Below are 13,623 nucleotides of genomic sequence, written 5' to 3'. Positions count from 1 at the left end.
ACACACACACACACACTCTCTCACTCGTTCACTCACCCCAGCACTCATTCAGTATCTCATTTACTACAGCGGTCATTCATTCATTCACACGCTCACTTATGGCAGAAGTCGCTCACTGGTATACGTTCATGCAGTCACTCAATCACACACACACACACTCACTCATTCACTCTCAAACACACACACACACTCATGCTTTTGCAGGATGCTGACACGATCGTAATATTCACTAGGAACACAAAGCACAATTTTATCCCTTTAGTAGCAGTTCAGTAGCAGTGAAATGGATTCAGTAGTTTTCAAACGGCTTTTGTGTGAAATGAAGAATACTTTTTAATGCTGATGCCTCTCCCTTGTTCTCACTCCGTCTATCTTTGTGCGTGTGTGTGTGTTGTGCGTGTGTGTGTGTGTGTGTGTGTGTGTTGTGCATGTGTGTGTGTGTGTGTGTGTGTGCATCTTACACCAGCAGGACTGCTTTACAGTGGAAGGAGAGGACCTGAAACATGACTTTGAGCGGCTGCAGCTGGCTATGGAGATGGTCGGCTTCCTGCCCACCACGCGCAAACAGTAAGACGTTTCTACACAGAGATATCAGCTCTAACACGTGCTGTGTGCTCTACGCCTTTATCATAACTGTCTTTCAAGCTCAGTCCCACTGTCTTTGAACTCTACCAGAAGCAGGATCAGAAGTTATTTATTTGCCAAGTACAATGAATGTAAAGGGGTTTCTCTGTATGGCATTGTTGTGAGGAAACATCAACAGCTCATTTAGTAACATAAATACATTCAGGCAGACATACGGAGACAAAAAGATCACATTCAGTACAAGGGGACAGATAGTAGATTATACAGATCACTCTATATATCCTGAATTTCCCCTAGGGGATCAATAAAGTGCAATTTTATCTTATCTTATATACACATTCAGCATACTATCACTATGAGCATTCAGGCAGCACAACATCTGTCTTTTCTCTCTTCCTTCATCTGACTTTATCCTGATCTTAACTTGTTTGTTTCTCACCAACTCCAACCTCCTTATTTTCTTGGTTGAATGGAAACATTTACTTGCCCTCCTTTATGTGCTGAGTAGATTTCATGACCCTTGGACTGTTGCATCCCAGTGTAAATTCTACAAAAGTAAACAGGCATCAGTGTGGAAGTAAAGCTGCTTTTGTAAAGTCGACTTTTTGGGAAATGCACAGTTTTCATCTGATAGTAGCAGTATAAATGTCGTCTCCTTCTCTAGCTCTCCCTTGCAAGCAGTGTTTAAAGGGAGATGTTTCATTAGGTGACATGAATAGTGTCACGGTGGCCTACGGGTTAGCGAGACTGTCCCGTAGCAGAAAAGTCACAGGTTTGATCCCTGCAGCAGCCAATGTTTCCTGTTAAAGTCTCCCTGAGCAAGACACTGAACTCCCTGCCTGTTCACTTTCTGTTGTAAGTCATGCTGGATGAGAGCGTCAGCAGAATACCTAAAATGTAAAATGTAAATGTGGTAACCAGAGCGTCTCTCTTCCTTGTCAGGATCTTCTGCCTGCTGTCGGCCATCCTGCACCTGGGGAACATCCGCTACAAGAAGAAGACGTACCGGGACGACTCCATCGACATCTGCAACCCAGAGGTCCTGCCCATCGTCTCCGAGCTGCTAGAGGTCAGATACGCACCGACACGGCCTCTTCACCTAGACTGAATCACAGTTTTAAAGTTCAAGTGTTGGCCATTGCTTACTCGAGTACAGAGTTACGAAATACGCATTTTACTGTGCTGAATTAGCTTGGAGTCCTTGGACAAAAACATCTATTAAACATCTTTATTTGACTGAAAAACACAGCTGCTTTGCTTTGATTTCTGACATGTTTTCCACGGCTCCTGGAACTGGACTTTTGTTTTGGGGAAATTCTGCGATACCAATGCCTTATTTTTGCCAGTTCTAGGCCCAATATCCAATACTACTTACTTTCCTTTACTTTACTGACTTTATTGTCCCCATAGGGAAAATTTCTTTGCATTGAGAAACACACGTTGGCGTGGCAACAGGGAAACCTGAGCCACAACAGGTTATAGTAAACAAACGGTATCAAAAGAGCACAGTAGTAAAAGTGAAAGGTGACACTACAGTATTGAAATGCACACTACAGTGTTTAGTTAAGGCAATGCATCACAATCAGCGTGATCAATGTCAGTGACTGCTGTAATCAAAAAGGTTTTCAGCGATCCAACAATAGCATCAACAACTTAGTCCGAGTCTTGTTTTACTTTTTTCATGTAAGATTTTATGATGGATTTTTGACAGTCCAGCAGAATCATTAACCTTATAGGAAAGTGCAATAGGAGTTTTGAATCCTATTGCACGTATATTTTGAGGTGCTGTCGGTTTAATTTGGATTGGACGAAAATCACAAAGGATCTTTCTGTCTCGCGTATAGTTTGTGCTGAAATGCAATACTCTAAATACTTTGAAGGATAATAAAAATGAAGAATCGGAGCAGGATCTTACCACAGGGCTAGTTTATTCTCCCTAAACAGCCTCCTTGCCATTTTGCCTCCCAGAGATATTCCATCACATGCCCAGTGAAGATACTTAAAACTTAACGAACCTATTGAACTTTGAAAAGAATCGGGAATCCATTTTGAGCATAGCAGTTTTTCCCCTCTGCCGTGTTGTTTTTTTAAACGCTGTGAGAGAGAGTTTGCCTCCAGTGTGCGGCTTTTACAAAGCAGCCTTTTAGTCCGCTGAGGGCTTTATCCACACAAGAGCAGCTTGTGGTGACAGCGGAAGTTAAGAGGTGCTTCAGGTCCCAAAGAGCGGTCTAACCATCCAGCGCTTCCACAAAGTACTATTTGTGTAACGGCTATTTTCAGACCTGTTATGCTTGTGTGTGCCGTTGCGTGGGCGTTCAGGAAAAACAGCAACAGTAAAAAACACTGAAATTGTTTCCAAATTCACCTGCCTGGTTAAATGAGATTTAAATGAATATAAAAAAAAAAAAGTCAGACAATGATCCAAGGTTCTGCCATGTTGTTTTTTGTTGTCGTTGTGATTCTGTTTTCCAGTTCAGTTCAGTCTTCGCTTGTCATCAGCTTTTTATTGCTTCTTTCCTTCCTTTGTTCTGAGGTGAGATGTTTGTTTTTTTAATCTTAACTGCGCAAATTAGTCACTTGTTCCTCTTTTTTTCTGTTTTTTTTTTTACCATTATATTTTAGCAGTGAGGTGATAAAAACATCACCTCACTGCTGTTTTATCACTATGCAAATAAACTAAACTACTAAATAACTAAACTAAACTAAACTGAAAAGCAAGTCTTCGAAAGGCTTGATTTATGCATATTTTCCTGACCACAATCTAAGCAAAAATATTTAAAAAAAAGTATTCTTGTCTGTAGGCTTAGGCCGGTTTGGACGCTGCAATCATACACACACACACACACACACACACACACACACTCACTGGGACTGAGGGACGGTGTCACTTCCCAGTCACTGTTACGGACGTGCCTGTAGAGTCACTGACACAGCAGTGACCGGTGTACCGGAGACTCCTGTCAGCAGCTCCGCCGGGATGTTATGACTGCGGAGAGCCGGCCACGGTTCCCCTTTAACACCAATAGCGGTCTTTTTCCTCCCTCCAGTGTGACTCGGTGTGGCGGCGAGGCGAGTTGAGCCACATGTTGACCACATGCTCTGCGTTAGTGCTTCAAGTTCAAATTTATTTAGACCTCTTGTCAGCTGGTGCAGAGGGGATGGCTGCTCTTCCTGAAGTACACATTAAAAATTAGTGGAAATAAAAATAACAAGGACAACACAACAACAAAGGGACACATACTGAATAAAAAACATTTTATCTATACACTATAAGGAAAGCAATAAGGATAGGACAATATATCGAAATTCAATATATCACAATACACAAAAGTGACAATATGTATCATGGGGTTGAAAAATGAATCGCAATATTAGCTACATTTTTTATTCTGCTGTAGTAATCACAAATGAGACGGCTTGACCATCACAATTTCACAAGCTCTCCATCCAAATTATATTATTTGCACTTTGTAATGACATTTTTAAATTATTGTTTATATTCCAGCAAGCCAGTGCTACTGCTGGAAAGATTTGTGTCTCAGAAATAAACATAATTCTGCACAGTCAGACACTGACAGTGTATCGTGAGATAAGCGTATCGTCTCATCCCTACAAAGCAAGCATCACCTATCAAGGAAAAACTAAAATGCACCTTAGTTAAATCAAACAAAACAATAACTTTAACTACATAAGGAGCTAAATACAGCAAAGCAAATGCTTGTTGTGATTTACAGTCTGCAGTCCGTAAGACACAGCTGAGCAGCCAGTCGTCCAGTTACTTTCGGTCTCCTAAAATGGGCGGACTATGTATAAAAAGGGCTTTAATCCCCACACGGTTCACCTGATACGGATGTAAATACCATCAAATTAAAGCTGACAGTCTGCACGTTAACCTAAAGTTAAAGTTAAAATCCAATGTGTTGGAGTACAGAGCCGACGGACTGCACTGTACCTTTTTGTGACGCCTTTCTTTGCTTGTAAAACTTTCTTCTCTGTTACTGATGGTATATGACTTTTTTTAAGGGAAACGAGTCCTTTTTGTACCTTTTCTACTGTTTTTTGGCACTCATACCTTCTGATCCTAACATTGATGATGCATGATTTCATGATTATTCTACTCTTCCACTCATTGCGAGGCCCTGTCTGGACACGAGCGTCTGCTAAATGGCTAAAATAAGTTGTTGAGGTTTTGTAAGTGCAGTGGTTCAGTCGTGTATGAGTCACGCAAGGTTGGAACTGCTTGAAGGGAAAGTTCAGCCAAACTGCTGATGCTGGTAGTTTTGAGTAAGTACTTTATATGCATGGCTGAATCGCCGATGTTGGAAATCACACAGTACTTCACATATTATGTTTCTAAAATAATCGACTTACTTTGATATGTACAATGGGCATCGTTTTGGAGAGGATGAGATGTGAACCGCCTCTCTCGCTCACACTAGTGCTGTGGTACAGTCATGTGGGGCAATTCCCAGGGAAAACCGATTGCCACGAGTGTCGATTGATGCATGAATGGGAGCGAGACTGATCGGGACTTCCTGTTTCCTGTGGGGGCGGAACTGGAAGAGGAAGTGCAGCTAGTAGGGCAGGATGGGGGTCTGACAGACTGGATCCTCTGGGCTGTGGGACGGAGAGACTCGCGCCTGAAAATGTGAGCTTGGCCCGACCTGAAACATTCCAGTCCAGAGGGTATAGTTTTTTGTGACCCCGAACCCCACTAAAGCCTGAGTTTGTTGATTATATTCAAATTCTAAATGGCTAAAAACGTCTTTCTTTCAACAAAAATTTGAACCTAAGGCCAATCCAAACCGAAGGAATTTGTTCATTCATCCCAATCTGGCCGGAGCCCACAAATTCCAGTCAGGTCCAGTCAGGTTTCCTGCTCATCAGTAAACACTGATTTCATTGAACATGACTTGAGGGTTTTTCCAAATTGTTAGGGTCCATTCCTCATTTTGGAATACATTCAATCCACCAAGCAACCATTTTTATTGAAATGTCAGCCTAATTGGTTTCCACGGGTCACAACCGCCTCCCATGATTCCTTTCGGTAGGGGAAGATGAAGGAATAACTGGCAAACCAGTTTTAAAACTTGACATTTTCTCGAAATAATTGCTGCTTGGTTGATTGAATGTCAAAAAGAGAAGTGGACCCCAACACTTGGATATGCGCTTTGCCAGTAAGAAAACATTAAACTGCCTAATTTTGCCATGCAATTTGTTTATTTCTCTACAAAGAAAGAAAGAGAGAACAGCATCTATCGGGACTAGAGATTCGCTAACCTAGAATCAGACTTACGCTCATCATGTCCAGGGAAAAAAGTGGTTAGTTTAAGAGCAGAACCACTGACCCCAAACCAGCGCTTACACACTGATGTGTGCCATGCTATCACAGCCTTGTTAAAACACGGAGCAGCAAGCTTGTTACCAGGCGACAAACACATGGCAGTGCACGGGCTAAAGACCAATCACCCAGCCGCAGAATAGGCTTTGCTCTCACTTGAGGGATTACCAGGCAGTGTGAAATGAAGTCTGATTATGCCCCCCCCCCCCCCAACACTCCTCCTCCCATCCCCCTCCTCTGTTTACATCAAAGGCCTTACAAAGGAGGCAACTGACAGAAATAGATCCATAATGGTATTAACTGTAACATCAACACCCTTTGCCTTTACACATAAAGACATGCAGTCACATATGCGCAGACAAAGACATGCTCGCACATGCATTCACACACACACACACACACACATACACACACACACACACTCGTGCTCTCAGCAGCAGCTGTTCAACCCACTCCCATGATCCCTGTGGATGGAGGAGATGTGTGCGGTGACATCTGCCTCTCCCAGTGTGGCCCTGTCGTCAGTGGTTTGTCTGGGGCCAAGCTTAGAGTGTGTGTGTGTGTGTGTGTGTGTGTGTGTGTGTGTGCATACCACATAGTATTGTGTGTATGTGTGTGAATGCAGGACAGCGTTTATGTGCACTCTCTGGCCCAAGAGCTGCTAATCTTGGCCAGCTATGCTAGTTAAATGCAGCTGGGTTATTATGAGCATCGGCTTAGCAGAGTGGAGGGTCAGTCACGGCCAAATGTCGCCTCTCGTTATCAAAATGACAAAGTATTTAGCATGACCGTGATGGAGTTCAAAGTTCAACGTCTGACCTTGTACAGAAAAGCAACAAAAATGCAAAGCACACTTCCAGCAAAATGTTTTTCTGTGACACTTTTATCACAGAACGCTGAAGTGGGAAATATTCTTTTCACTTGCTTCCTCCACAGAGATTTCACTTGTAGAGACACTCCAGCCTCCTGTGAGCCGAGGCAGTGTTCCTCCCCTACGACTTTGTCCCTGATCTTCTATTTTTTTTCCCCCTCCCAGGTGAAAGAGGAGATGCTGCTGGAAGCGCTGACCACCAGGAAGACGGTGACTGTCGGCGAGAGGCTGATCGTGCCCTACAAACTTGCAGAGGTGAGCTTTTGGTTTCCACAACGCCCAGAAACACTCACCCGCCCAAGTCCAAACCTCACAGAACCTGCAGACCCTACCTCATCTTCTCAAACCGATGACCTGTGACTCCCCTTAACACCCCCTGTGACCCTACCTCATTCCCACCAAACGTTTATGAACTCAGAAGACGCCAGACATTTAAGGAAATTGTTAGCAGGCAGGGTTACCTCCTTGTCATGTCTATTTTTTCTCTTCTTCTCATGCTAGTGGTCAGGAGGCCTGTGTGGTGTGGTGTGGAGGGGGGCGGGGTTTAAGCACATTCCAGTCCGGCCTCAAGAAAGCAAAGCGGAGCCCAACTGTTTTGTTGTGAAGTGCGTCAGCAGTAGGGGAGATTCTGTGTTTGTGTGTGTATATGTTTGGGAGGAGGAGGAGGAGGAGGAGGAGGAGGAGGAGGAGGAGGAGGAGGAGGAGGGGGGGGGGGGGAGTTTGTTGTGGCGCTGCAGCCTCCCACTCCCCTTCTTTCTGAGGGTCTTTTGATGGGGGTCTCTTCCTCTGCAACTTCCCGTTTCCTGTCAAGACGAGCGACAGCGCGGCGAGTTAACCCTCTCCGTGCTCGCTCCGAGAAGAGCCACACGTTCAGCCTGTACCGTACTCCCAGTTTCACTCCGGGACGCTTCAGTTGACCTAGATACGGCGCTCCGATGCATATCATCATGCTCGCGAATGTTAACTTTCAAGCGGCTTTCCGTTCATCTCCCCGTTTCCTCTGCCTTTGATGGTTCTATGGAGAATTGTAATCGGTCCGGCTCTCTGCCGGTGGCTGCGGGGCCTTTTGTCTCACGAAGGAAATGCTACACATAGATAGTCTGTGACTCCGCTTGGCTCCAGCCCCCTCCCCTATCTGATCTGCACGTTAGTTTAGCCCAACAATGGCTGCACCCCCTGTCCCACCCCCCACCCCCACCCCCACCCCCACCCCATCCCTCCAGTCATGTGGTCTCATCTCAGGAATGTGCAACCTCCACTGGAATATACAGTAGAGAGGCCAGAAACCAGATCCTGTGTCTGTCTGTTTGTCTCTCTTTCTCTCTCTCTCTCTCTCTCTCTCTCTCCTTCACACACACACACACACACACACATACACATCACTCCCCGACAGTCCCATATTCCAGAGAGTAGCCGTGTAACAGAGGCTCAGACAATGTGATCAGAAACCTAATCCTGGACGAGGGCTGCAGCTATGATAAACCTTGTCCTGCGGCTTCTGGTGTTATGCTATGGAAGTTCCCTCCTGTCCTTCACCGGCTAGCCTCACCCTTGAGAGGGGGAGACGGATGGAGATACATGGAGGGAAAGAGAGAGAGGGAGAGAGGGGGGGAGGGAGAGGCAGAGGCCTTCAGGTTTCTGAAAGTCCCCCTTTGACAGAAGAGGCAAATAAAGAAAAAGAAGAGAATAGCAGAGGGGATCTGCTGTATGGAAATCCCCAGATATGTATTCTCAGAGACGAAAAAGAGTGAACTCCATATCGGACTCTCATGCATGACCTATTATTGTGTATCTGTCCCCACAATAAGGCAAGCTAGCAGGCGTGGAGGTAAGGATTAGCTACCACATGCTGCCTCTCCCCTATCTTCTCTCTCAGGTCCCTGTCAGCTTCTCTCTGGTCCCCCGCCTTCCATGCCCACCCCCTTCCACAGTGAAGCCCCTGCCTTAGTCTGGCCGAGGGCCCTTGGGTGCAAGCTAGGGCCGCCTGTGGAATCCATGACTTTCTGATGTTCCATAACACGCCTGTTTTTATACAAGGCAGAAGTGGGGAGAAAAGAACCTGGCAATTGTTGCTGGTTCCTTCCTCCTTGGATGAGAAAGGCTAGTGTCCCAGGCAGCTGTCCCGTCCGGCCCGGGTTGAGAGCGAGGCACCCGGCCCGCTGTGCTGGAGAGTAGAGTTAGAGTAGAGTTTGACATTTATTCCTGAAGCCAAGAGCACCTTAACAGACCATTTGGCCTCGGGGTGAGTCAGGTGGAATATCTCTCAGAAGTGCTTGGGTTTGCCTCAGGCTTAATAAACAGAATAATAACAATGTGATACCTTATTGATACCTTTAGGGAATTTCTCTTTTTGCTTGCTCAGCTACAGAGCGGCGTCCCTGAAGCTGGTAGGGATTCAGAGTCTTGCTGAAGGACACTTCAGCAGGTCTGATGCTTGCCAACACAGGGGCTTGACACGGGTCAGATTGAAGGGCGCTCTCTCTAACCAGTAAACAACCCTGTGTTCAAAGATATTGTTAAAAATACACCTGTCAATTTATCACTGATTATTATTGTTCTTTTTAGGCTGGGGGGGCATTTTCACCTTTATCTGACAGTTTAAAGTAGAGACAGACAGGAAAGATTATGAGAGAGAGAAAGGTCCTGGGCCAGATTTGAGCCCAGGGTGTCATGTTTGCATGGTACGCACCTTAGACCACTGAGCCACCAGGAAGCCCCGATAATAATTAAATTATTAGCAATTTCAGCCTTTCGCTGGCCGTGTGCTCAAAAAGCTATACCCCTCAGGCTTAGCTTGGGTTTAGAGAGAAAGGTTTGGGTTGGGCTGGCACTGAATTTGAGTGTGGAGAGTTTGTTGATCTAGGCAGCGACCTGAACGGGACAGAGTCTCAGTTTCTGTAACTGAAGCCTGGAGACTTACCTAAGTGAGAAAAAAATCAGGGTTTAAGTGCATGCACTTGTATACATGCATGTGGGGCTGGGCAACTAATTTCACAATAATCCTAAGAAATTATTTTAATATCAATATATAATGATATCTGCTAACATATGCAAAATCACGTTACATAATCAAATTAATGTTCATTGTTTCAGATTTCATTTTGGCATTATTTTTCTCATTAATTTAGGTGATAGCACTGTATATCACGATAACTCCATATCATTATTTAATCACAATATGATTGAAACACGATAAATAATGAATTATTGCCCAGCCCTACATGTATGTATGTATGTGTCTGCGTGTGTGTGTATGTGCATGCACATGCGTGTGAGCCCATGAGCCTATGTGTGTCAAGATAAGGTATGCTGACTGTGACTTTGTTGATGGGGCTGCAGATAATCTGAGTCCACCAGTTCCTTCTTCCTGTTTGAAGTCAGACGGGGGGAGGGGGGAGGCGACGGGGGGGAGGGGGGGGAGGGGAGGGAGGGGAGGGAGGGGAGGGAGGGGACGGCGGGAGCAGAGAGCCACTCATTCATCTGCTTTGCATTCATGTAAAAAGGTGCTGCTTCATATAAAAACAATTTCAAAGTGGTTGAAGCCACATAGCGAGGCTTTAGAGGTATTCTCCCACTGCTCTGCACGTGTAAAGATATCACAAACGCACCCTGACTCGTATAATGTCACACACAGATGTAGAAACGCACACACACACACATGCACACTGATGAACAAAAACAACAACTACATAAACTCTAATTAAAAACATACAGGCAGATTGGCATATTGTGGTGGGACACACACACACACACGCACACACACACACACACACACACACACACTGCGCCCTGTAGCGAGGAAGCTAGCGAGCCACGTGCGGTGTAAGCCCATGCTGAGTGTTTTACACCTCCTGTGGTTCTCTGGAGAGAGAGACAAAAAGAGAGAGAGGGAGAGAGACGGAGAGAGAGAGAGAGAGCAACAACTTCCCCACAGCAGAAACTTCTAATTACAAACACCAGCTAAGGCCTGTTTTAATGACCAAAGCCGTTACAGTTTACAAAACTCTCTGATAAAGTCCCTCTAATTATTTTGTCAGCCTCTTGGGTGGCTCTCCCATAAAACCTGTTTCGACCCATTTGTTTCCATCCACGTTTCCCCCGTAGCTCCTAACTACTTTCATTGTGGTAAATAATTAAATTACATTGTGAACGCCGAGACAATACGCTCTCAGTGAGCTTGTCAAATGCTCAAGTCGCATCTGCCGATCCCGCCGAGTTCCTCCTGAAGCGTTTTCAATCGTGATCCTTTTTAAAACGTTGAATTATTCATAGCAGTCTTACATAACCTTTAGGAGCGGGAGCGATGCCGGCCCCGGTCGCTAAAAATATCACAAACAATCAATAATACAGGAAGGAAGAGGAGGCTTTTAAAACTCGCATTTTTGCTTCATCACAGTTGTTGGCTCCATGCGGCCTCACTGGACGCAGTTTTGAAGAAAGTTAGTAAGTACACCCACATCGGGGGGTCGATCAGGGTCACACTGTTCCAGAAAGCCTCGCTTTGTCGTTATATAACTGATTCAAGTTATTTAAGTCTTTTCAGTGTATAATTCATACGTTCTACTTGACCTTTCTTTAACCAGGCGAGCCAATTAAGAACATTTCTTTATTTACAGTAACGGCCTGGCGAGGAGGCAGGAGGCATTTAGAGGGGGAACATGATCAAACAGTACAGTAATGTGATTTGGAGCCGAGGTTACAACCTGCAGCAGACTCTTTTACTCACAACCAGCTTGACATCAGATAAACCGAAGCCCCTGTCATTCTCACTACTGTCAACTAGCTCATCTGCTGTATTTGTTATGTAAGTGGAGAAACCGATGCCAACAGAATAGAGCTGGTCTGCGGTTGCACAGGTTATTGTCCCCAGCATATGAGGAACAGTAGTTTTGCATTTATTTCACTCACCAGAGATTAGAGATTGCATCAGAATTACTATTTTGATTGTAAGTTTAACTGCCCACTCCCCAAGCAAAATCAGTTAATGCAATTCTCTACTAAATCATATCTAATCTACAAAGATCTTCTCAGATTGGGTTCCATAGGACAAAATCCTATCAAATGTGGTTCTGTGGTCTAATGATCTATTTGAGGGTCCTTGGCATGAGTTTGGGAACCCTAGTCTACAGATCCAGGCAGATTTCTGTTGTCCTCTTTCACAACCCGTTCAATCATAACACTTGTAGCTGCCAAGCAATGTGCTCTGGTGTCCAAGTCTCCATTTTAGCGCACTTATGTTAGCTTAGCATGCCTTTCATCATCTGTAAGGGGAGAGAATAGTTTCACTTTGGCTTGTTGAGGCATAATAAAGGCCCCTCTTGGCAGTGTTGTTTTTTATGGATCGATGAGGTGTCCAAAAAGCGATCTGCGGGTCTGGAGGCACTTAAAGCTCTGGCTCCCGACTCAAAACACCTAAAGTATTTATACTGTGCACAGCAAGACCACAAAACATAAGAAAAGAAACTTAGAGTTGCAAGACTGCTAGCAGACTGCTAGCTTTAACACTTGGTCGGTGTTTGTACAAGAACTGAATGCCCTCTAATAAGAAAGTGACATTAGTTAGTCATTATTAGCCTTTAACCATTTCTACATACAGCCTGATGCTAGCTTGTGTTAGCTTCCTGACTTTAACCACCTGTGAATTACAGTAACAAGGTTGTTAGCAAATTGGTAGCGCTGATGCTAGCTCATTTGTGGTACTAGGTAGGTATTATATCGTCCTCTAATGAGATTAATTCCCGTTCAGTGTTGGCTTTTCCCATTCATTAATCACAACTAAATTAAAACCAAGATTTACAGGGCGCCCCAGTGGCTCACCAAGTAGAGCGCGTACCATATAAGGCTCAGTCTTTCCCGCAGCGACCCGGGTTCAAATCCAGCCTGCGGTCATTTGCTGCATGTCCTCCCCTCTCTCTCTCCCACTATCTCTGTCAATAAAGCATAAAAAATGCCTAAAATAAATCTTTAAAAACCAAGATTTACATGCAGGCCGGATCCAAATTAGTGACAGGCTTTGAGTTTGACTCGTGGTTTAAAACATTATTCATTAATTTGGCTAACTCATTCACTGATGTTTTTATGACCTGCTCATCTCCGCTCAACAGTTGCTTTTCCCAGTCAGAGTCCCAGTGGATGAGTCTGGTGTCTGTGCATTAGTTCATTAGACCTCTCCTCACACATTTAAGATGACACTGATCCAGTTTTAGAGTCAAAAAAGAGAGAGAGAAAGCATTAATGTTGTGTCTCTCCTGTGCTGCACTGGGCTAAGCTCCTGCCGTGCAGTTGGCAGGTGTTTTGAATTGACATGTTGGCAGGTTGTTGTGCCATCTACTAGTTAAGGGGTTGATACCACAATGCCCAATTTTTCCAAAGGGCTTCATGCCATGCTGTTGAAGAAGATCAGCAAGGAAACATCTGGACAAGAAATCAAAACAAGACGGATGAAAATATCGTACTTATTGCACATGAAGTGTTCTCCTATATTCATTCAGCACTTGTGGGCCACCACAGCAATATTACCACCACCGTGAAATAAATATGGTTCAGCAGGGGAGGGGTGTAACTTCAGGGATGCAATGGACTGTGTGTGTGTGTGTGTGTGTGTGTGTGTGTGTGTAAGAGAGAGAGAAAGTGAGAGTGATAGCACGCACACAGAGTGGGCTTTGACAGCATCTGCCCCTGTTACAGATTAAGGAACCCATATGGTTTTGATTGGACCAGAGACTGACGTGTTGGTGTGTGTTTTTTTGTGGTTTTGTGTGTGTGTGTGTGTGTGTGTGTGTGTGTGTGTAGGCGGGCACGGTGAGGGACTCCATGGCCAAGTCGC

At 44.8% G+C, this 13,623-nt stretch overlaps 1 protein-coding gene across 1 annotated transcript in view; it reads left to right on the top strand.

Annotated features, from left to right (window-relative positions):
- Window positions 1-13,623, top strand: part of LOC139929429 (unconventional myosin-IXAa-like) — a 144,134-nt gene that overhangs the window by 81,173 nt on the left and 49,338 nt on the right. Inside the window, exons 7-10 of the mRNA XM_078283250.1 lie at window positions 467-567; window positions 1,528-1,654; window positions 6,963-7,052; window positions 13,590-13,623. The exon at window positions 13,590-13,623 is cut by the window's right edge and continues 83 nt beyond it. Coding sequence (XP_078139376.1) covers window positions 467-567; window positions 1,528-1,654; window positions 6,963-7,052; window positions 13,590-13,623 — 352 coding nt within the window. The remainder of the gene's footprint in view (window positions 1-466; window positions 568-1,527; window positions 1,655-6,962; window positions 7,053-13,589) is intronic.

This window comes from Centroberyx gerrardi, chromosome 4 (assembly GCF_048128805.1).
Source record: "Centroberyx gerrardi isolate f3 chromosome 4, fCenGer3.hap1.cur.20231027, whole genome shotgun sequence".
Lineage (NCBI taxonomy): Eukaryota > Metazoa > Chordata > Actinopteri > Beryciformes > Berycidae > Centroberyx > Centroberyx gerrardi.
Note: the sequence above shows the minus strand (reverse complement) of the source record. Positions and strands in the feature narration are given on the sequence as shown.